This window comes from Aotus nancymaae, unplaced genomic scaffold (assembly GCF_030222135.1).
Source record: "Aotus nancymaae isolate 86718 unplaced genomic scaffold, 86718_ANA_hifiasm-v0.15.2.pri h1tg000029l, whole genome shotgun sequence".
Classification (NCBI taxonomy): Eukaryota; Metazoa; Chordata; class Mammalia; order Primates; family Aotidae; genus Aotus; species Aotus nancymaae.
The window spans coordinates 21,848,037-21,873,601 of NW_026988442.1; the positions used below are offsets into that span (position 1 = coordinate 21,848,037).

Genomic DNA, 25,565 nt, shown 5'->3' on the forward strand with positions numbered 1-25,565 from the left:
GTAGCTGATACTACAAGCACCCACCACCATGTCTGGCTAATTTTTGTATTTTTAGTAGAGATGGAGTTTTGCCATGTTGGCCAGGCTGCTCTCAAACTCCTAACTTCAGGTGATCTGCCCGTCTTGGCCTCCAAAGTGCTGGGATTACAGGAGTAAGCCATTGTGCCAAGCCCTCTGTTTTATTAATTTAAAAAATAATCACTTGTATTTAGCAAGTGTAAAAAAATAGATAAACAAGCACCCATCTATAACTCCCAACAAAATGCATTGATAACATGAGATAAATAATGCTAAACACCAAACATGTATTTCCAGCCCAAAGCAAAGACACTGGATGTTTTTTTCACCTGTGAGGCTGGTTCTAGATAAAGTCATGAATCCCTGCAGACTTTCTGAAACAGCAGAAACAGCCAATGAATTCCTTTCTAAACTTTGAGCCCCCAGGGCTACCCATTCTCCAAGTAGAAACAAATGGATTCAGAAGTTGCTAAGAATGTGATTTTGTCTTATGTGTGCAAGTCCTGCAGGAGGATTTGGTCCCCTGCTTGATGGAATTCAGGGATTCCTAACTAGAAAATTGCACTCACAAAGGAGAAACAGCCCTTCACATCTCCAAAAACAAGAAAAAAATCCAAAATGGCAGAAACATAACGAAGTTGAACAATGACAGTGCACTTTCAAATGGAACACATTTATGCAAAATAAAAACTTTAAGGCTACAGACAACTTAGACAGAAGAGAAAATGAGAAACTAACAGACACTTGGTTGGTGTGGGAAATGCATGCTACAGATTCCCTTACAGGGCACGAAGCAAAGTTAATACCAGCTCGATACTTACAAGTAATAGGAGTAGGAATAAGCATTTCTTCTATATATTGATGGGCAGTCAGATGAAGGAAATGTCCAAAATGGGGGAAAAAGAAAAGACAAACAAACAAGAATTAGATTTTTAATGAAATCTTGATTCTTAGAAATGCACATATTATTTTAGCATCCCTAAGCTCAAGGAGATGCAAGTTCCTCTACTAATCATCTTCACTGAGAATCAGATATTTCCAGTGGTAGAAGAAATAAGAAAGATCTCTTCTGTAACAGGGAAACTCATGACCTCACACAGGAAGTCTCATGTTGGCTGTTGTAGTTGTTTCAAAGTTCTTCCTTATGGTCAACTAAAACTAGCTTCCTTGTAATTATGATTTAATTTCTTCTGTCTCCTCTACTTCAGATAAACTCACATCAGAATCTATTTAGTAAGGTCATACCCAAAGCAAGGAGATCATATAGCCAGTACCCCAGATGGCTCCCCAGTGATCTGCATGTCCTAGTGTTCAGGACTTTATGGAGTGTCCTCCCACACTGAGTCAGGGCTGGCCCTGTGTGAATAGAATGTGGTAGGAATTATGTTCTGGAATTTTCCAAGCCAGGGAAAAAAAGAAGCCTCTCAGCTCTGTCCATAACTCTCTCTTGGAACCCTCAGTTTCCATATAAGAAGCCCAACTTCCCTGAGGCTACCATGCTGGAGAGCTCCCAGAAGAGCCTCTGAGACTACATAAAGAGAAAGAAATGTCCCACCAGCCCCCAGCCATTCTACTTTCAGCCAACTAAGTTATCTCAGCTGAGACCCCTGACATTACAGAACAGAAATAAGTCATTCCCTTTAAGCTCTGCCCAAAGTGAAGGCTCATGAGAAAAATAAATAACGGTTGTTATTTAAGCCATTAAATTTTGGGGGTAGTTTGTTACATGGCAGTAGATGACCACGCAAAATCCAGCCTTATCATGGAAGAGCATTGTACTGAGAGGGAGGAGTTCCAACCTTCAATCTAAACAGACTCTACCTTGAATAAACTCTCTGTGCCTTCGTTTCTGCATCTGTCCCTTAGGCACATTAAACTAGATCAGTAATTTTCAAACTTTGGTCACAGAAGTCTGGGGGATCTATAGCAGCCCCTGTGTAATGAAGAAGGAGGGTACTGAGCAGGTGAGGCTGCTGGCCCCCACCATCCACCAAAGCACCTCAATTTTTATCTATTTTATACACTGAAGTATCATTTAAGATATCATATGGCTGAGAATTCCATTCTCCAAAAGAAAGCTTGAAAAATCACTGCTTTCAATCTCTTTCCAATGTCCCTACTGGCTCCTGGCTTCCAAACAATCACAAAACTCAAATAAAATCATCATATTCCCTTTCTTATAACTTTTCATATGTTGTAAGAAAATAAATAGGAATGTTTTTATTTCACATCAGATTTAGCTATACTGACAATAAGGGATACATTTGTAGATTGAGAAAAATGGCTAGATCATTCAGGCCTCCAAATATCCACCTGAGTAGACAAGAAAGGATTCCTTTTTTTGAATGATTTGATTACTTGCAACCATTATTTCATTTGCTTGGTACAGGAAAATACAGTCTTTATAACTGCAGAGTGGGGGACACGTCGTCAGAGCCTAAAATTTTCCCATCTCAAGGTGAAAATACCCAAAGCTTGCAAAATGGGGCCATCTCTAGTCTTTCTTTCATCAATTGGCAAAGCCCAACCCTACGCCCCCAGAAGGAAAGTGACTCTAAGAGATAAGAAGCCACAGAAGAAGGAAAGCCCCACACCTCCTTAGGGGGCTGAGCTGGGGAAAATGAGCCACAGTGAAGCAAGATCTGGCCACAAAGAAAACTGTTCAATATCTCAGACTGAAAGAACAGTGGCCCTAGATGATGAGAGGGTGAAGAACTGAGGACTACGATGAGTGGGAACTGGAAGCTCCCACAGAAAGTCATCAAATCCCCCTCACCAGCAATACAGGCTGGCACTATAAGGAGATCATTTCTCCACCCCACTGCTGGTAAGTTCAGTGCCTGGAAAGTGATTCCTCTGGGACATAAAACTCAGGTTTCATTTGATCAGGACTTAGAGGGACACCTACATTCTCTGCATTGTCAAAAACACGGAGCTGATAATCAAGAGGCCAGCATTCTAATCTCAGATCTTTCAGTTGTTCATTGTGACATGTTGGGCAAGTAAATTCTTCTTCTTCATTTTAGACCTCTTTTTCCTGATCCATGCACCAAGGTGGATGGCATAGATGACTGACAGCTCAACCAGCTTTGAAGAGTAGAAATACAATAAGCCTTAGCATCTCAGGACCACCACTTAACTAACTACATGGCTTTGAACAAGTCACTAAACAGCCCTGAGTCGCAGTTTCTCTAGTTCAAGGTTGGGGGCAATAATTATGTATTCCCAAGAATCACCATAGGCATTAGCATTATATTAGTCTAAGTTATACTCAAATTAGATATGATATGTAATATATAAAGAATTTTATGTAAATTATATTAATCTAAATTGATATTATATTAATCTAAACATCTGGAATGTATTAGGGCTCCATAAAAGGTGGTTTATGTCTGCACCTCATCCACAGATATAAAGTTTAGTGCTTCTCAATCTGGTCATCAGGAACAAAGTGTTCACCTCTTTAGGAATAATAAAATAAGAACAGGCCGGGCGCGGTGGCTCAAGCCTGTAATCCCAGCACTTTGGGAGGCTGAGGTGGGCAGATCACAAGGTCAAGAGATCAAGACCATCCTGGCCAACATGGTGAAACCTCGTCTCTACTAAAAATACAAAAATTAGCTAGGCGTGGTGGCGTGCGCCTGTAGTCCCAGCTACTCAGGAGGCTGAGGCAGGAGAATTGCTTGAACCTGGGAGGTGGAGGTTGCAGTGAGCCGAGATTGTGCCACTGCACTCCAGCCTGGTGCCTGGCGACAGAGTGAGACTCTGTAACAAAAAAATAAAAATAAAATAAAAATAAGAACAAATACTTATACAGCAATTACTATGTTTCAGGTATTGTTCTCAGCTTTAGCACACATTAACTTATGTATTCTTCACAGCTGCCCTAAAAGACAGGCATTGTTGCCATTTCCACTATACTGATGGAGAAACTGAGGCAAACAAGGAGAAGTAACTTCAGATCACACAGCTAGTAACTGGATTTGATAGCAACATGGCTCTAAAGCTTATAGCTCATGTTCTTGACCTCAAGCCTGTACTGCTTTCAAGGAAGGATGAAAATGGATATATCTTGAGAAATCTGGTGAGTCAGGCATTGGGATGCCACACGCCTTAACTCTTTCAATCTTCCCCACAATCTTGAGGAGCAGATATTATTACTCTCACTGTTAGCTGAGACCTTCTAGTTTTTCTGCTGTCAGCCTTCAGGATTCGCTTCTGCCTGAGCCAAGAAAACATGGTTCCTTCTTCACCTTCAACTCACAGATCACCTTGTCCAAGTTGTTTTTCTGAGTTATCCTGGCTGTCATCAAAAGCCTTCCTGGTGCTATCTCTGACCCAGCAGCAAGACAACTCTAGGATAATGGTAACTGACAAACTTCTATGAATTGAATCTCTTTCACCAATTAAACTGAAAAATCTTCTAGGTCAAGTATCACAGGTCTTTCCTCTGTGACCAAAAAAGTTTACGTTTGTGTTTTTTTCTAAGCCTTGAAGACGATTTACTGAAGGTCTAAATTTACAAGGATACAGTGATATTGCAAGTAACAGATTGCCTGAAACAAAAAATCCTGAGCAGGAAGACAGCTGTGCTCAGAAAACAAAACAAAACAAAACAACAATAACCCCAAACTTAATAAATCACATACTGCAGAACCTTATTTGAGATAGCTGACAAGATTGACTTCAGGCACAGTTTTCTTCTGTTCCATACAATTTAAACAGGACAAAGTTGTCTATCTAACCACCCATTTGACCATCTACCCATCCATCTAGATCATAAACCCACCCGTTCAGCCACCTGTCCATTCATCCATCCGAAAACCTACCCATGCATATATGTATCCATCCATCCATCCATCCATCCATCCAACCATCCATCCACCCATCTATCTAAATAGCCCATATGTCCATCCATCCATCCAACCAGCCATCCATCCATCTAACAATCCATCCATCATCTATCTCTCTTTCCATCATTAATTCAGAAACTTCTCAAGGGCCTATATCCTTATCTCTGTCAAGTAAAGATAGAAAGACAAATGAGATACTAATCTAGCCCATATGTCTGATGAGAGAGCCAGACAAACAAATTATAAAGCAGATGATAATAATAGCTGTCACTTAGATAGTGGGAGATCAATTATGTGTCAGGTACTGTTTTAAGTATATTGCACGAACTATTTTATTTAATCTTCACAATAACCTTATGAGGCAGTATTATCCTTGTTTACAGATGAGAAAAGTGAGACTCAGAGAGGTTAAGCAACTTTCTCACATTTACATAGTCGTTAAGTGGTATGGCAGGGATTTGAATCCAGGGAGTCTGATTTAAAGAGCCTATCTTAATAGCTATTATATTATCTTCTGTCGCGATAACTTGTATGATGAGGCAAAACAGGGAGCTGTGAGTCCATACCTGGGGTTAGGGGTGAGGAGGGAAAGCAGGCAAGATGTCTCAGAATCTGGGATGCCTGAGTGGTACAGTAAAAGAGAAGTCAGATGGAGGAGAGGGAAAGAGCAATTTTAGGCAGATGGAACTGAGCTTGTGGTTTGGGTGGGGGGGTTAACACAGTGGGAATGGCAAGATGGTGGAAGGGCTAGTTCCCAAAGAGTTTGAGGAGTTGGTCTCAGGCCCATACCTAGGTCATAGGGAAAACCCAAGAAATTACATGGCCAAATATTTGTTGTCAATGAATAATTTTAGCAGGAGGGTGAGGAGAAAGTCAAAGGCAGTGTGACTGCGGTTACACAATCACTGATTGGCCAACGCAAGAAATACTGGGAGCTTCCTTTGCAATGGCCATGGGGATGGGGAAGAAAGGTCAGTGTGCGAGGTGGTTAAGACACGAAATCAATAGGTGATTAAACGTGAATATATGGAGGAGGACTTCCACGTTCCTAGCTTACGTGGCTGCCCACGTGGGTGCAAGCAGAAGGAGCAGGATTCCATTTTCAGGTGTAGAGGAAGGAGCAGTTTAGAACAGGATGAACAGAAGATGACACATTTTGTTTGGGCGTTTGGGCCTTTTTCCCACCTCAACAAATCACTCAAAATTATGCCACACAATTTGGTATCTCAGCAGGTCCCGTTTTATATTTAATCCGGGGTAGATGATGTTTCAGAGTATAGACTCCATTATCAGACTGTCCAAATTGGAACTCACTTCGGCCGTTTATTAGCTATGTGATTCCAGGCAATTTCCTTAACCTCTCCTTGCATTTCAGTTTTCTGATGTGTAGTGCCCTTTACTACTATGCGCTGCCTCTTTTAGCTTGGCCTGAGTTCACTTTTCTGATTGCCTCATCATTTTGCTTTGTTTTGTTTCTGGGTAGACAATGTGCTCTCTGAAGGCTCAGACCACGGTCTATCTTCCACATACTGCCCTCCAGCCTTGCCTTGCCACCCTCCTACCACAGGACTTGGTGCATGCACCATCGATGCTGAAGGTTGACACTTAGGTCTCTTCTCTGAGTGAAGCTCTCTTGTACAACAGATAGAGAGTTGATCTGTTTTAATTCCACTGGGATCTCTCATTCAACATGTTTTTAGGAAATTCTTAGTATTTGCAAGGCACATTGGAGATGAGGATGAATCAGAATACACAGCTGATGGTCTAGTAGGGAAATACAATATGAATACAAAGGCAGAAAACAACACGGGTCCTCACAGAGGGGATCCAGATGTGTAGAGATCCTGTCTAGATCAAAGGTCAGGAAGGGTTTACAGGAGAAAGTGGCTACTGAATTAGCCCTTAAACATGGGTAATAGCTGGTCACATGGAGCTGAGAAACACAGGCATTGAAGAAGAAAGTTCATAAGCCAAACTTATGGAGTAGAGGTGAGACTTTAGGAGACTTGTCAGAAAAACTAAGAAAAAAACTAAAAAGCTAAGAAAAACTAAGAAACTTGTTTCCCTAAGGGGCAGGGAGACAGCACCACTTGACAAAGTTCCCAGGTGACTTAGGTGCTTCTTCCCTCACTTCCACTCATGAACCATGGTTATGGAGAAGAAGCCATTGAAGCGTTTCAGATGACAGGTTTGAGAGTACAAGCTTTATTTTTGAACATGATGCTGGCTACAGTGTGGAGGATAGGTTGGAGGGGTGGGGCACAGTTAGGAAGGTCAGTGAGGAGACTCATGCAATGGGGCTATAGAGGGCTGACCCAGGGAAAAGATAGTGGACAGAGAGAAGAAAAGGGAGAGGGAGAGGGAGAGAGAGACGATGTGATCAAGAGAATGTAAAGAACCCAGGGTGTTGGACTCCCATCTGTTTGGTGATGGGACAGGAGGTAGTGCCTGTGAATGAAGATGGGAAACAGGTTGGGGAGTAGGTAATGATTTTGACTTTGAATATGAAATACCTGAGGGATTTTCAGGGTAGATGTCCAGAGGTAGATGATATGGATAATGGGGCTCTACCAAGAGGGGACCGAAGCAGAAGTAATCCCTTCCTTATAGTCCATTTCCATCTTCAGGTCAGCAAAACCACAACCACCAGGCAGTGTGATAAATACACAAATGCAGACCTGTGTGTATGGCACAGTGGCTACATGCAGAGGAGCATCATTGAATCTTCCTGGGGTAGGAGGCTGGTGGGAAGGCTTTGCTGAGATGGTAACACTTGGGAGTGCTACTTGGAAGGACAAGAGGCTGAGAGTCAGAGCGTGATAGGAACTTTGTAGGTTAAGAGAAATCTCAGGACATTTCATTCAGGGAATCAGCATGCACAAAAGAAGAATATAGTGAAATTGGGAAAACCAAGCCCCAGAGAGGAAAAGAATCTGAGCCCATGTTTCTTAGTCCAGGATTTGCTTATTTCCTGTCAGTCTCCTTGGACTGACAGAGTAGAAGTTAGCAGCACGAGCTCTGGAGACACACAGACTGGGTTTCCATATCAACTCTACCCAAAACCTTCGCCAACTCACGTGACCTCTTTGCACTTGTTTCTTCTTTTCAAACAAGCAACAGACCTACCCTACTATGATTATTAGGAAGATTAAAATCAGAATATGGCTGCAGTTTAAATGGAAAATGATACAAATTATGTTAGTGTGTAAGCATTGATTGCAACCCTGCCATTAGCATATTAGTAATGGGTTTGGAGCTGGCTTGGTACAGATGATGGTCAAGTGGAGATGAATGTTTCTGTAGATATTGTGCATTGTAATTCCTTAGGCAGGTTCAGAGAACAAAGCCTATTCCAATAATTAGCTCATTTGATCTTTAGAATAGCCCCATAAAACTGGCTACTTTTCATAGAAGGGAAAGCAAAGGCTGAGATTTGTTAAGTTGCTTCTCCAAGATTAACAGCAAATAAACAGGACTAAAAATTTGGGTTTGGTTTTTCTGATTCTTTGTCCACAGCTACAAGGTGTGCATCCACTAGACTGGAAGATACCGGCGGGCAGGTACAAGTCACAGAAAATTGATGTATAACCAGAGATGCATATAAAATCTCAGAATAGACACTCATATTTATACTCAAGACACTCCAAATACACTCTTGGAACAAAAGTTTCCATTTGGACAGGCAAGGAAAGTTTGGCAAAAAGTTCAGGCTGGACCAGGAAGAGCTGGGCAGAGGAGCAGGGGAGGAGATAGGGTCTAGCTAGAACCTTGGATGGCACCAACTTTGAATATAGCTCCCTAAAATTTCCTAGTTCTCATTTGAAAATTAAAATGTGATGGACAGGTTAGTGTAGGATCCAGACAAGTTAAGGAGTGTGGAACTTGTGAAAAGTCCCGTATAACCTGCCTTTGATGTTTCCCTATGCACAGATGCCTGGCCATGCTTTAAGCTTTAAGGGGCCATGTTCAGACTCCAGGAAGTGTGTCCGAAGGCATAAAATTGAACTGTATGAAACTTGTGTGCACATACATATAATTCCACACTCCACAAACCTTAAATTCTACAACTTCTCATAAGTGAGTGGCTAATAAACACCTTCAACTATTGAGACATACTGGTTAAGGCAATAAGACTTGATCTTTTCATTTTAATTTGCATGAAAGGCACACAGTGCTCCACGGTATTAAGAAAATATAGAATTGGTCATGCAACCTCTTGATTACTGACTTCAGAGGAGAGGGGGAGAACGCCAGGGATGAAGATGATCAGGACTGCTGTGCTGAGTCAGTAAGAAAGGTCTTTCTCTAGGTCAGGACTTAACATGGTACTCATGACAAGGAGGTACATTTTACTATATAATGACATGGGGTACCCATTACAGAACATTCAGAGCTCTAGATATGATCAACAGATCCAGAAGAAAAAGATGGAGCCACTATCTAGTGACAGCATAAGGATGGATATTTTGTATCTGGTGTGGCTAAAAGCACACTGGTAGTTAACTCTGTCAGTGAGGGGCTCCAGGATCCCGTCTTACAATGCTCATATCATCCTGTGTATGTCCGTGCAATCCTGATTCCATATGGTTCCACATTCAATAAAGCCCAGTTCAAACAGCCAAAGGTAATGCAAAAAGAATTCTAAACTTTAATTCTCTTCTCTTTCAAACTATAAGAGAATCCCATTTAAATTGCCCACCATCTCTTTTCATTTTCTGCTTTTCATTTCTCAAGATCTCCCTCCCCCAGTTACAAAACAAAACCAAGCAACCACAACAAAACACCTCTCAGGTTTTGTTGATATTCTTCTCTCTATTCCCTCCTCTCTCTATTTTGTTTTCAGTTGCTAAGTGTAAATTAATTTAGCTTTTTTCATTAAAACCTTCCCTTCATCCTTGTATCTCAAGCCCATTCTCTGCCTGTCTTCTAGTTCTGTGTCACAAAAGAACCCCTAACAGGATGAGAAGGACAGTCTTCGGAGAGTGGCAAGGAAGCTCTAAGGTCAATGATCACAAACCCTTCAGAGGGAAAAACTGGGGACATCTTATGTGTGCTGGAAACATCTGTGGCTATAGCTTTAGGGAGAGTTTGAGTCAGTTGAATCTATTAGGAACAGGGAAAAAAAAAAAAAAAAAACGCAGAAAGCAACCATGTCCATGCCTAGGGAAGGCAGGGAAAAGACCCAGGCAAGCTTAAGCTAGTGGAGGGGGTGTAGCAAGTGTTAGCCTCTGAGAACTCCTGAGTCCAAGCACTGTAGGTAATCATAGGACACTGAGAAGATGTTAACACCAGGATCCTGAGCTATGTGATGAGCCTGTTATTTGGAAGTTTCTTTGACTTGAATACATCTTCCTTTCAGGTAGGTGTAGACAGTATTCTGGCCAACAGTAAGTTGGTTACAGACTCAGTTGGTCAGTGTAGTATATACTAATATATATATATGCAGCTGGGGCAGCTGGGGCAGCAGCTGGGGCCAGAAGAGGTGCAAAGAATTTCACTGTCCTTTGGAGCATCTCTAGACACAGGAAGACATTGTAGGTTAATGGAAAGAGTACAGGCCTAGGTGTAATTTCTGTCTTTCTCTCCATTTGTAAATTGTTCCAATCAACTAGGCCAACAAAATGTCTTATTTTCTTCAAAAGATACTGTATATGTAAACACTGATTAGCACTCCCCAACATGCAATGCCCAGGTTTTGCCTCTTGGGGAGAAATGGTGATCATGTGATACCTGGTCTGATGGACAGTTTTGATAGACATGAAAGATGATGAAAATACTCAGAGGAGGTTAAAACTACCACAAAGGACTCACTTTATAGTTGCTCCCACCCTGGAAACATAAAGCCTTTTCCTCCCTCCCAAAAAGTCACACATTTCAGAAATAGCTGTGAGAAGGAAGTGAAATTTCTTCACAATCTCACAGATGATGGTGACGTGGGTTAAGCCAGGCTTTAGAAAGAGCAAAATTGGAAAAGCCTATCTGATTTACAAATCGGTAGCAAAGAATAGGAAAATTTCAAGTCTATCAAAGAGGTATTCAGTTCCATTAATTTGGGTAGACAATCCCAAACTCACCTCTGCCTCGAATACACCTGTCACTCTAAGAAATATGTCAATGATCTTACATGTACAATGTGCTTACTGCCCCCAGAGAAATCAAAAGTCATATTCTACCCCGCATAATAGCAGCAGACTACTCACTGGGACATATAATGTGACCGTGTGTTATCAGTGATGATGGTGATATGACAATGCAGTGTTGTCCTTAACCCTCTGAGGGCTCTTCACCCCCAATATTAACATAGTACCTCCTTTTCTTACCCCTATTTTCTCCAACCAGAAAATCAGTAGCTGGATGAGAACCTTAGCTCTTAAGCTATTCTGCTGGGAGCTTGAGGCAAGATAAAAAATTGTCAAGAAAATATGTCCTCACAGTATGATGTCCTGGCAAGAGGCAGGTATGATTGATCCAAAGCAGAACCATGAGAAAGAGACAGAGGGACACCCTGGTGCTTGCATAGCCAAGAGGGTGTTGACTGCATGTGTAGTGGGGACGCTGGTATTTCTAAATCACTGGTGGCTGGAAATGGGGATATTGCTTTAAAAAAAAATACTCTGCATTTCATATTCATGTGGTTCCTAAGGTGGAAGCTGGAATTACTTGTTGGGAATATTCTGTCCCTTTATTCTGGTGGGAAACACATTTGATGAGCATTTTTCATCCTACAGATGGAAGCAAGTTCCCAGCCCTTGTTCTTGGGTCTGACAGACAGTTTTGATAGACATGAGAGATGAGGAAGATACTCAGAGGAGGTTAAAATAAACACAAATGACTCACTTTATAGTTACTCCCATTATAAGCACACCCAGAGCTTCAGGCTGAGGTGTTGGTGTGGTTAATAATGCAGAAGGCTCTTTTGCCTGGGAGCAGGGCACAATATACCACATAGTATTGTAATGTGGATAAATGTGTTGTTTGCTATGACAGACTGAGGAATGGGAAGGTAGAGACCAAAGTTGGGGTGCTGGCATTGAAACTGAGAAGACATGGAGGTGGGAAGTCGGCGTGTTAACACGGTAGCAGGCAGTGGCTAAGGGAGTAGCCCCTTAAGACTCCCTGTTTAGAGGAATAACCAGTACATCCTGCGGACAGTGGTAGCTGATGTTCATCCTTGATATTTTCTTTCCCTCTCTGTAATTTCATTGTGTTATCCTCAAGCCTTGTGAATGCCTCTTAAACAGAAGACGCTAGTGTAGTAAATCTTAGAAATAAGGGAGGAATCTGCATGTATGCTTTCATGAGAAATGCAACTGGAGAAAACACACAGTATGAGAAAACTGTTAGCTGGTTTTCTCCAGGGAGACATGTTGTTGAGAGGTGACAAGCAGCAGCAACCCAGCTGGGAAGGTTCTGTGGCACAGGGCATAGTACAGAACCTGTAACAGGACTCTATTGGGAACTCTCACACCATTGTGGGCTTTATCTCTCAAGCAGAGGGCAGCTGGGGATGCTATTATTTGACCAATGGAAATCAGGGCAAATGGACGTGAGAATGGTAAAACATTACTTTCTGCAATTGTATTTCTGGGCTCACCTATGTTCCTGGGGCTCCTAAGCTGTCTTGATGACATGATTGATTACAACACAGCCGTTAACTCCTACAAGACTCAATTCATGATACATGGAATCCCACAGTACATAGAGGTGGCCCAGCCACAGGGATCACAGGCCCTGAAGAAACTGGCCACCTCAGGACCACCTGCCAAGCAGGCAGCACGCACCCTTCCAACAGCAACACAATGAACCATAGCCGGCCCAAGTATTTCAGGACCTCAATAGTTATATCATAAGATCCCTGCTGGATAATGATAAACAGAGCAAAAACCTGGCCACACAGCCATGCTGGGGTCTCCTCGGGTCAGCAGAGTCTTCCAGGCAGCGGCAGAGACTCACCTCCTTTTGATGGTAAGCATCACGCCCAGGAGAATGATGATGAACATGAGGAGGCCAGCAATCACGCCAGCCATCTTCACGGTGTTGTCCACCTGCTTCTCTGGCTCCACAGTGTTAGAATTCTGGGTGGAGGCACCTAGGAGAGGAAAGGGATGGACAGTAGTGTTGAAAGGGCCCACACATGTCACTAGAAAATAATCATAGTGATAAGAGCTTCCTTTAGTTTGTGCTAACTATGTGCCAGGCACTGTGCTAAGGGCATCCTAGACATTGTCCCATTTAACACCTTTTGAGGATCCAGTTCTTGTGAGGTTGGGATTATCAAGAGATTCTTTTGAGATGAAGAAACGGACATGCAGAGAAATTAAGTGACTTGCCCAAGGTTCTCACTTAGGCAACGTGTTGGAGCATCCTTTTCCTTAAGGCGAATCAAGTTAAGAATGTTTTCTCTCATGTTGCTTTGTCCCTAGGATCAAACCATGGAACAGTTCCCGGGCTTGTGGAATTATATCTAGCCCTACTTTATTCTTTCAGGTAAATGGTGACAATAACAGCTTGATGTTAGGGCAACACAATTTAAATCACTGGATTTTTAAAGATAAAAAGAGTTTTGTTTGTTCTTTATAGGAAATAAATGGTAGGGTAAAAAGTTTGTGTATTCAAGGGAACTTAAATACACTTTGGGTTCAAAAAAACGCTTAAATCTGATCAACTCCATTTTTAGCATTTAGTACTAATGCAACATGCTCTACCAGGTGTTAACTTACTGACACAATCCTCAGTAGAGGAAGCAGGTAACTGGCCGCTTACTATATCCTCAGCCCTGTGCTGGGTAATGTCACTGATCTAGCCTTGTCAATCCTCACAAACATTCCCAAAGACAGATACTGGTTTTCCCATTTTAAAGATGAAAAAACCAAGGGAAGTTGCTAAAAGTCACATGGCTGACGAAGGTCAGGGCCGGAATTCCACAGGTTTTCTGATTCCAATTTTAGACCTCAATGGTCAGAAACCCTGAATTCAACTCTTAAGTTGCTTAGTTCCTCAATCCGTTCTCCCTAAAAGAACCATTCTGCTTATGTCATACCAAAGTAAGCAGGCAAAGAATGCCCCAAATCAGTATCTTCATGCTATGTACTAGGGAGAGAGACAACTTGTTATTTCAGACATTCTAGAGTCTTCCAGGGGTTACCAGCACCTTAAATTAATTTCCTCCTGCTTCTGTTCATATTCCCATTGGTGCCAACCATTAAGGTGCAAGCCTTTAAGTGTGATTAAGCTTAATATCCAAACCATCCTTTTCCTAACCCATTCCTTTTTTTCTTCTACATCCACATCAGCTCATTCTTCATCAGCCAATACACTTTCTCTGAGCCTGTGCCCCTGGGAGAGCTTCTCCCTCTTCTCTAAATTCTATTAACACTTTATAACACTTTGCACATGCCTCACAATATCTCTTACTACAATGCACCAATATTATTAGCTATTTGTTTTCACATCTGTCTCCTCCAGTGGTCTGCAAACTCCTCAGAGGCAAGATTATGTCTCGTTTATCTTAGTTTTCCCATGTTAGCACAGACTCTGACTGGTAATAGGGGCTCCCTAAATGTTTGTGGTTGTTTAGTGTTTAGCTAAAGGGATGATGTCTCTGCCCACACACATTTGTTCTCATGGAAGCAAATTGAGTTTTTTCTTTTTTAAAGTCATGTGTTCATAGAACTTAGCTGAGTTTTGAGTTTAAGGAACGCTGCTCCCTAAAAACTATGGTCCTGATTCCCCAAATGTACTGATGTTTAAGCCCTCCAGCACACTGATGCACCCCTTTCTTTTTGCTTAAGAGCGTTAAATGTTTCCTCTCTCAGAACGCTTTTCCCAAGCTGTTGTAACTTAGACATGTTGGGTTTGATTAGCCCAGTCTTTCTAGTGAGAATGGTAAGTCACCCTCTTCATCTCTCTAATGCTAGTGTCTAGCACAGGCCTCCCTCCTCCTCACTGCTGCTTAACAATGATTATAACATAGTGTGAGGGTGAGTGAACCACAGCTGTGTGCTTTATTTATCCATTCAATCATTCATTACCTTGCCATTGAGTGCCCATGTGCCGTGTGCTAAACTATGCCGTCTGTAGAGTCAGAGATTCTGTTCCTAGAAGGACTTATGGCTGAGGAATTTTATTCATTCCTTTCACAAGCTAATGGCAAAACCAACTCAACAAATTCCAGGGCTGTCTGAGCAGACTTTGCTCATCTCCAGCCTAGAGAATTCCTGAAAGAGTGGGCCACCATCTCTTTAGCAGGGCTGGTCTGATGTTCCGGGGGGCAGGGCGGGGGGCTGGTTCTGAGTAGCTCCCATGCAGCCCCCATTTACCAGGCGAGACATGATTTCTGAGATGTGGCCAATCCACAATGTAGCAAGCATAAAGGAAGGGGAAAATCTCAGATCCCAATTTCCTCAGTATTGATAGAGTCTTCTTATTTAGATTTGGAGGAAGGGTTGTCTCCGGAGCATTCACTCATTGGCACAGCCTCATTTTACTTAGTGCCTGCTACCAGGTCCTGTTCTAGAGACTAGGAGTGCAAAGGCAAATACCTGCTAGAGAAGATTCTATTACTCTAGGAACAATACTATGAGCTTGGTCTAATGAGACTCAGACTTCATTCCTTCAGTAAGTGATCATATGCCAGGCATTTGGTGATACAGTGGTGAGCAAAACAGGCACAGTTCCTGCTCTCAGAGTCTACAATTAGTGGTGACTTGGGGTAGGGGAATACAATTAATAAATCAAGAATCAGTAACAGCAAACTTGAACTCTGTTAAGGTTTGAACAGAGAAGCACATAACACTTGTAAATAGATATTGCATAATTTAAAAAAAGTGAATTGCTTCTTGGAGGAAGCAGCTAATAGGGGTGAGCTCCAAAGGAAGACAGGCTATAACCAGGTAAAGGAATCACGAAAGCAGTATATGGGAGCAGCAGGAGAAATAGTCTTGGCTAAGGCTGTGCAATGGGGCAAGCACTCTGTTGTACTAAAAACGAAAGAAATTCAGTATAACCAGGGCAAGAAAGCAAGGAGGGAAGGATAAAAAAGAAGCTGGAGAGGGCATCGTGAATCAGTTCACACAGGATATTACTGGCCACAATGAGGGCTTTTGTTCTTTAACCCAAAGAACACAGGGCATCATTTAAGTGTTATTCAAGGAGCAATGATATGGTCAGATTTGTATTTCCAACAGATAATTCCAGCTTTTGTGTGGAACCGAAGTGGATTGGTGAAATGAGTTTTGAGACCACTGCAAGCATTCAGATGGGAGATGACAGTTGCTCAGACTCAGGTGATGACAGCAAAGATAGAAAGATGTGATAAAAGAGATAATTACTTGAAATAGCTATAGATAAAATCTGTTGATGGATTGGATATGGGGAATAAAGGAGAAAGAACTGTCAAGGATGACCACAAATCTTTGGCTTGCATGATAGTGTGGATGATAGTAATGTTTATGGGCTACAGACACAATGGAAAAAGAAGAGCTTTAGGGGGAAAATATATCTGGGGCAACTTGAGCTTGAGATATACTCCAGAAAAGTATGTAGTCAAAAATGTGATCTGGAGCTTTAAATTAAAGGTCAGAGCTGGAGGCAAAAATGTGTGAGTCATATGCACACAGATGGTATTTGAAGCATGAGGGCCTGCTGATGAAATCACCCTGGGAGAGAATAAAGAGTGGAAGGAGAAACAGACCTAGAATAGAGACTTGAGGGTCTGCAGTATTTAGTGAGTAGAGGGAAACAGATAAGCCTGCATGGGAAACAGGAGTGACCAGACAGCTAGGAAGTAAACCTGGGAGAGTGTAGCATCCTAGAGCCAAGAGAAGAGAATGTTTCAAAAAGGAGGGCATGATCAACTGTGCCAAAGGCTGTTTCCAGTGTACAATCAAGTCCACACATAATGGAAAGTGAGTATCTTGGGTGAGCATTAGAAAACTTTTCCCAAAAATAATTCTAAGATGTTCCTAAATAGAAGCACCTTCAGCAATGACCATAAACCTACAATAGAACATACTTGAGGGCCACAGAAGAACATTCAGGGGATTTGGGGAGGCTGTCTGAAAGGGCAGAGCCCAGAGGTTTAGACAAATTCAATGAGTTCAGCCAACAGACAGCAAAACTGATATCACAGACTTTACGCAGTGAGGTTTTTAGAAAAATCCATGCTTGGCTGGTCCAACCAGACATCAGAAACAGGAATATGCACATGCCCTGGGACAGGGCAAATCCAGCTTTGCCTTTGGCACTCTTTAGGGGAACTTGCCCTAGTCTCTGGAGATTTGTGCTTCTGTTCATAGTGGAAGTGTGTTGACAGGGTTCAAAGGTGATACAGGGAGAGAGGAAGTGGACTAAAGGCAAGAGAGCATCCACGTGTGGCTTCTATATCTGAGGGATGGACAGAGAATGGGAGAATCTTGCTTTTGTGGCAGACGCAGGTGTGTCCACAGGGACTACATCTTAAAAGCTCAGTGGAGCAGAATGTGACCTGTGATGGGAGTCATTAGAAAGCACATCAGGGTTGCCTACTGACGGGACTCCTGGCGATGTGGTGGGATTCCCACAGATGCCAGCGGTAGGTCCACATAGAAGGCTATCTGTCTGACTCTGTAGCCCCAAAATCGAAAGGGGCTTTTCAGAGGGCTATCCCACCAGAAGCCCTTCAGTGGGATAACACCTATGTTACTTTTACCCCGAGCCCACCTTTTTCATGAGAGTCAGGCTTAGTATCAGCCTTAGTCCCTAAAAGGCTGTCTCTGACTCTGGGTGGCTTCTGTTTATTAAGCAGGGACTGGGAATTTGAGAACCGAGAGGAGGAGGAGGGATTTGGATGCATCTTCCTCATCTTTACCCTCCAGAAGACCCAATCTGAGAATAGGCCAAGCAAATCAGAATTGGCAACGAGGGAGGCACCAGATGATAAATTTCTCCAATTGGAGAAGTTTTAGGGCTCTACTTGAGTCCCGTATGTTGTGATCATCAAAAATAATCTTGTGAAATCAGTTTGCAATGAAAGGAAACTCCTGTTTCCAACATCAGGCTGCAAGTCTGACCTTATGCCCAGCCAGCTTTGTCCTCTGAGCTCTGAACACTTCCAAAGGCTGAACCAGTTCTCTCAAAGCAGCTGCTGCTGCATCCTGTTGTCTACTTTTCCCCCAAATTCCATGATGGCTAAGGATCCAATCTCCTCCTAGCTCCAGCCTAGAGTCTTAATCTGGCTTTTAAAGTGCTACCTGTCTGCTCTTACACATGCAAACCTGGTGCCCAAGGCATGACCCTTGGTTTAATACACTCTACTTCTCTCCCTCAATATTAGCTCCATACATAGGGTCCAGTTGCCATATTTTGTCTCTCTGCTGCCTCCTCTCAGGCTACCCAGCAACCCTCCCAGCTGATTTTCCCTAAGGATTACTGAGACCTAACAAGGGCAGCGCTGCCCTGCTCTACTCTGCACTGCCCAGAACACTCTGGTGAGTCCTGTCCAACTGTGACCCCAACCTCTCAACAGGGATCCCCAGAGTGAAGATAGGCCAAGAGCCTTGCTACTCAAAAAGTGGTCCATTGACCAGAATATTGGCAAAACTTGGGAGTTTATTAAAAAATGCAGAATCTTGAGCCCTACCCCAGACCTACTAAATCAACAGCTGCATTGTAACAAGGTCTCTACATGATTCGGGTGCACATTGATTGAGATGCACGATGATCCAGAGATTACTGACTTTAACGTACATCACTCAGAATCAGGATTTTTCATCTTAGAGAAGGGAAGATTCAGATAAGACCTAATTTTTGCCTTTAGATGGACATAGGGCCATTGGGGAAGATGGAGTAGATTTGTTCCCTTTAATTTCAAACCTCAGAGCTGCGTCATTTGGGTAGAAGTGAAGCGGGTAGATTAGGAATCAATACAGGAAACATGTGAATGTGGAAGAGCTAAGCAGCCAACGCTAAAGCCCAGACCTTTCAATGCCGCATCATGGTATAGAGAGATGATGAGATCATTAGAGTTCCAAAGTCCTGCATTAGAGTTAGCCCTTCGTTTTACCTGCTCAATCTGTCTCTGTTCTCATCTCCTCAACTTCCTGGATGCATAACTAAGCCCTGAGGACATCGTGTCTACAGGATGCTGACCATTTTCTCTGCCTGTTGACATCATCTTTCACTTCAACTTGATGCCCCTCAATCCCAGTAATAGTCATACTCTTGGTGAGAGAAATTTCCCCTATCATCTTTAGAGCCATGGACTCCCATGCAGTCCATTCTCGGCCCCTCACCCTCAACCTCCCTAGGTCACTCACAAAGGAAGGGGAGTGTGTCATCAACAAAGACAAGAGCTGGCTGGAACATTCTGTGCTCCCCATAAAGCAGAAGGGACAATAAGGCTTCTTATGCCCCTTTTGATGTTGAGATGCTATAGTTTTATAAGACTGGTCAAAAGCATCAGGTTTCAAATAGGAAATCTGCAAGCTTGCATCTAAATGCCATCACTAATGGGTTGTGTGACCTTGATCAAACCTGTTAACTACAATGTGATTTGATATTCTCATTAATGAAATAGTGAGAAAATACCAAGTTCACACAAGGATTTTCTAACAATCAAATGTAATAATGGAAGGAAAAATGCTTGATAAATTCTGAGGAGCTGTTCACATATGGGGCACAGTGATGATGTGACCTTAGCACTGGTTCCAGGGTAGTACCAGGATTTTTTTGTGTCTGTGAACTAACTGAAGGTGATAGAGGCTGGGGCAATGCCTCCTGGTAACCTGCTGCCTAAGTTCATCCAATCCTCAGGATAAAGGCAGAGCCCCCAGAGTGCTTCGCTTAACTTTCCTCATATAGGCAAGGCTCGTATCAGGCATACATCTGGATGACTTAATGGCAGCAATAACATCATTTGGCAACAAGGGATTAAGGATTCATTCCGAAGTGCTCTCACTGGTGACAGGCCCAATTCTAGAGCTTTACTTCAGAGAATTTTCCTTGTAAAGATATGGAGCAAAAATAGGAGTCACAGAGAACATCTAATTCCAATTGATAAAACCAAGTAAATCCCAATGGATGCATAACCCATGCTGGTGATCACTGCAGACGGTAAAGAAAGAAAGACACAATTCCTAAAAGCTGCACTCTTTAAAACACATAGTTGTTTCTCAGCTATCCAAAGGCATATTATCCCCAGTGTGGCTTATCAGAGGCAAATCTTACTTTGCTGGCAGTTTACCCCTGTCTACTTAATTACTTCCTTTGTTGAAGAGTTTCTCTGTCTTTATTCTGGCTTTGCATGTATCTGGCACCCAGTAGGGAAAAGCTTTGAAACCCTGACTCTAAGCTGGTACTTCTATGCCAGCGAAGGTTTTGAGCATTACAGGCATCTCTGATTATGGGGGTTATGCCAAGAGGAGATAACAGGGAAGAGATGAGGAGGCTTGGCAACTTTCTGGCTCTTCTAAAGTCAGGTAAGCACCATAAACCTTCTTGATTTTGCTGGAAACAAATTCTCAGGATGGCAGACTATTTTTAAGATGGAATTAAAGTCCAAGACAGAAAAGAAGTTGGCAGGAGAGCATCTGGATACTTCATTAGATTCAAGCCTCTAGACTTTACAAATTGCATCCCAAGGCATTGAGAGTATTTGTAATTGTGATCATGAACTACTTTGGCAGTCTTTGAGGACTGAAATTGTAGCAAACAGGAGGGGTGCGAGAAGCCTGGGGAGAAACAAATGCTGTTGCTGACTTTTTTTAAAAAATGAAAAAAATGTGTATTTCAGATACTTTACGCTAGTGTGATGTTGATACAGGAAAAAAAATATAGAGACTAGATGATTAAATCAGGTTCCCCCACCACCCCCAACGCCTGCCCTTACCACTTAAAAAAGTAAGAAATAATCACCAGAAACCAGCACTGCCTCACATCAGACAGCATCCAACCAGGGAAAGGGAAACCACTCCAAACTTTTAAAACAGAGCAAATTTACTAATTAGTACACCAGGATTAGGAGACAAGGGTGCAGAAACTCAGAGGGTGGCAATATCAGGAAGCCACTGCACAGCCCAGACTGGAGAAACAAAAAGGGGTGGTGGAATTCTCAGAGCTCAGAGTTTAGGATCACCCAACAGAGGTGAAACTCTGGTAGACCCATCCAGAGACTTGAAACCATGGAGTGGACACAGTCACTGCCAAAGAAGGGGCCTGAGCCAGGAGAAAGAAGGCTTCTCCCTTCCTCCAGCTTTACCATCTCTTATTAATGTCTCCCATTAGCCAAATCCAGAAGCCAGTTGGCATGGGGGTCCCATGCAGGGGTCACCTGCATGCCCAGGAGCATAGGGCAACAGTGAAGGATGGATGTGACATCAAATGGGCCAAAGACCAGCATGGGCTTCTTATAAACAAGTCTCTTTGCCACTTTTGAGGTGTGTCTGGACTTGTACGTCAGGGAGAATGTCCAGTCCTGCATTGACTTTAGCCAAGTCAAGGTCAACATGGATAAATTGTGGCTGACTTTCAGGACAGCCCGGTATAAAACTGGGTTCTTCCAGAAGATGGAAACAGAAGGCTCAGGATATCTGACCACATATGAAGTACTAACAATGAACAATAAAGAAGAAACATAGAAGGGCCTTTACTACAATCCAGGCTGCTGTTTCAAGCCCTTCACATAAAGTATCTCTTTTAATCTTCACAGCCGGATTGATATGGTTTGGATCTGAGTCTGCACCCACACCACATGTCGAACTGTAATCTTTAGTGTTGGAGGCGGGGCCTGGTGGGGGTGGGGCCTGGTGGGAGGTGGGGCCTAGTTGGAGGTGCTTGGATCACGGGGTTGGATCCCTCATGAACGGTGTAGCACCATCCCCTTTGGTACTGTCCTCATGACAGTGAGTGACTTCCACGAGATCTGGTCATTTAAAAGTGTGTATCGCCACCACCCCCCATCTACTCTGTCTTGCTCCTGCTCCTGGCATGTAAGATGCCTACTGCCCCTTTGCCTTCTGCCAAGATTGGAAGCTTCCCGAGGCCTCCCCAGAAGCAGAAGCTGCTATGCTTCCTCTACAGCCTACAGAACCATGAGCCAATTAAGCCTCTTTTCTTTATAAATTACCCCGTATTGGCTATTTATAGCAATGTGGGAATGAACTGATACACCTACGAGGCAGGTTCTATCATTATACCTATTTCTGAGTTGTGGAAACAGCCTCTGAGAGACTAAGTAATGGCAGCAAGCAGGAGAGCTGGGACATGGGCCCTGGCTGTCTAGCACAGTTTATTCTCTTTAACCTATTGTACTACTCTGTCATCTCTCCAGTAAATAGGGGGAGACACTATTCAGCAGAGAAACGTGGTTGTCTTTTCTCAAATATCTGGAGTAAAGGAGCAGACCCATATTTAGATCTAGCATCTTCCCTTGACTAGCCAGATTAAAATCTCTTTGTATTGATGCCTGTCTTTGCTGGGTTTGCCACCCGCTCTATCATGCAGTTCTATTTCATGCACCTTTCTTGAAGATGATCTCCCCTCATGCCCTCGCACCCACGTATCCTATTCTAATATCTATGGGATTGATGAACATGTCATGTGAATCTTGTTACATGAGGCAAATTATACAGACTTTGCTCAAATGATATTTAAACTTGACCTTTTCCACTTAAGTTCCCTCATTCTTTTTACTTTCCTTGTATATCAGCCACCACCTCCAGGCCTTCCACACATTGCATTATTTTTATTATTAATTTCTGGGCTTCCTCTATAAAACCTTTCTTGATATTTAGCAACCAAACCATCCCATATAATTCCATAGAGAGACAAGTCTTGTTCAAATTTAGGTGAATTTTTTCTGCTTTGTCTACAATATTCATTCTTTGATCTCGCTGTGACTAATTTCTTTAAATTGCTGACTACCTCCCTATGCCTCAAAGCAGTGCCTCCTTCACTAGATCTGGTTGATAATGGAGCACTTGAGAAGGATTATTCCATCATTTTTCTAAGTGACATCACCTAGGATGTTTCTCAAGTAATAAATAAATTGCCTCAATTCATCATATGACAGTAATTGCTTTTAGTCACGATTTAACTCAGAGTCAATGTTAAGTAGCTGGAAAACGCCACAGAGATGCAGGGTTTTCAAAGACAGCTCTACCCTCGCTGTGGAAAACCATTTAATAAGCACTCTTAAGTGCAAAAAAGACACACATTTCTAATATCCCAGACTCCTCACTATTACCCAGTGAGTCCTAAGAGGTTAGAATTGACTTCATCACAGCCTATACAACTAAAACTGCTAAATACTGCTGACAGAAGTTGCCCTCGTTTTCAGCCTTGAATGGAGGTTAGCACCCTGTGAGATAGGAATAGCTTTAATTGATTGTTTGAAAGCACTCAGGCCACTCAAATAAATTGTTCCTCAAGTGCTGATTTTGCTTGGTCTCCTGAATCTATGTTTCCAGGTAGACCTTGTTTTACACTATCAATGCTCTGTGTAGGTCAAATTCTAGTTCAGTCATGTTACACACACCAGGAAAGATGGCTAAATGAGACTCCAATACAGAACCTCTGCTGGATGGAAGAAAACTCCTTTATTCTATAAATAAAGTGTCTTTTTTATCCATGGAAATAGAGCATGACAGACTGATTTAAGAGCAGTCGTGCCCAACTGATGCCAGACACAGTCATTCTTGACACGACCTCAACTACTTTCTCTTGTGCCCAGGAGAGGCCTACCCTATGAACGTCGCCAGGACTCAGCTGGGGTAGAGAGAGGATTCTGTCTGTGATAAGACTAAGACATTAAGCTATGACTAAAGTTAGGTATAAGGTTGTCTAAGAAACCAGGTATTGGGCATACTTTGGAGACTGAGTTAGGTGTCAGGTTGCAGTCAAGGTTAATAACCAGGATATGGCTGAAGCAGGCATCACAGCTAAAGCAGAGATTGGGAGTCAACTTATGGCTTGATTTTAGGAACGTTATGGCAGTCTATGTCCATGGTGAGGGTCAATCTTGCCCACAAGTGTGGCTTAGATTTTATTCAGAAATAAAATTTAGTCCACGGCCATGGAAATAACTGGACAAAGCCCAGTGACCTTCACATGGACTCTATCCATTATCTTTGTCTCATTAGCACCAGTTCAACCCTTGGCTTCATAGAAAAAGCCCTGGACATTGCCCAACCTGAGTGGTGCTAGGGTTATACTGATGATAGTGGCTACATATAGCAAGGTACTGAGCATGGGAGGTAATTAGACAACACTGCTATCTTGGAGCTCACACTCAAGGAGAGAGGAAAGCGCAAACTGAAAATCAGAGCTGAGTGATGGGTGCCAACACAGAGTTGTGTACAGGAAAGGGCATGCATAACTCTGCTTAGGCAAAACTAGACTACAAACTTGATTTCCACAAGTCATCAGTGGTGTGGGACCCATCAGAGGCATTCCTGTGACCACTCAGTGGCCTTCTCTTTTCCCTCCCCATCTTGACTTCCCGTGGTCCAGACTGCCCTGCTGAGGAGGATGAAGAGGGTGAGTCATCTCAGCGCTGACAGTACTGGCTCCTTGCTTGTAGAATCTGTGCTTTGAGCCTGGATCCCAGGAGGCTCAAAGCTGCTTAGCTGCTTCAGACCGGAGTACCCACAGCCTGTGCTGGGGATTAAGGGTTTAGTCTGAAGAGCAGATATAAAAGAATAACACATACTCTTTAGGACGCCCTGTGGCAAAGTGATGGTCCCTTTAGACTTCTTCAGGCAGCCAGTATGAGGGAGCTGCGGTCACACTGAACTGACCATAATTCTTCCTGTGAAGCTTAGAGCAGTCTCAGGGCAGCAATGGGACAAGGAGAGGCTTCTCAGGAGCAGCTAGTGTAGAGACCAGCACAAAAGCCAATCAGGGACGGTCTGCAGGTCATGTAATCTCAGGACGCTGAGAACAGGTTACCACAGCCTGGCTTGTGAAGCAAAGCCAAGACCAGGGCATGACCAACAGCAGATGCTGTGACTATGCAAAGGGAGAAGGCAGAAATCAAACGAAGAAAGGAAGGGTCAGAGCCACAGAGTAGAGACGTGTCTGGGCCAAATGTAGAATATGGTCAACAAGGGGATCTTACAGGGGAGATGGGGTGAGCCAAAGAGATTCTCTGGATGGCAGATCTTGGCCAAGGTTTTCTTGAGGTCTGTCCACTTTAAAGGCACAGCCCTTGAAGCTCAACCACTGCCCACTGGCCAGTGCTCAGGATCACTGCATTGCCACGTGCATTCATCTCCTAGGGCTGTTGTTACAAATGACCACAACCTGAGTGGCTTAATGACAGAAATTTATTCTCTCACAATTTTGGAATCAAGCAGTCCCAAATCAAAATGACAGCATGGCCATGCTCCTTCTGAGACTATGGTAGAACTCTTCTTTGCTTCTTCCTAGCTTCTGCTAGTGGTTGGCAATCCTTAGTATTCCTTGGCTTATAGATGTATCACTCCAATCTCTGCCCCTGTTGTCAATGACTTTCTCCCTATGAATCTCTGTCTTTACATGCTTTTCTCTTCTTGTAAGGACACCAGGCATATTGGATTAGGGTCCACCCATCTGACTTTATCTAAACTAATTACATTTGCAAAGATATTATTTTCAAATAGGTTCTACTCACAGGTACTGGGGTTATAACTTCAACATATCTTTTTTGGGAACACAATTCAACTTCTAAGACCAGGTGAA

General features: G+C 42.9%; 1 protein-coding gene across 12 annotated transcripts in view; it reads right to left on the reverse strand.

Moving 5' to 3' along the window:
- The window catches only part of PTPRT (protein tyrosine phosphatase receptor type T), an 832,297-nt gene that overhangs the window by 153,659 nt on the left and 653,073 nt on the right, over positions 1–25,565 (reverse strand). For 6 of the 12 annotated variants that reach the window (XM_064382446.1, XM_064382441.1, XM_064382450.1 and 3 more), the window contains 2 exons: positions 12,825–12,960; positions 838–869 (listed from right to left, as the gene is read on the reverse strand). In XM_064382446.1, the coding sequence (XP_064238516.1) occupies positions 838–869; positions 12,825–12,960 (168 nt within the window). The remainder of the gene's footprint in view (positions 1–837; positions 870–12,824; positions 12,961–25,565) is intronic. The other 6 variants (XM_064382448.1, XM_064382451.1, XM_064382445.1 and 3 more) reach the window with 4 other exon arrangements.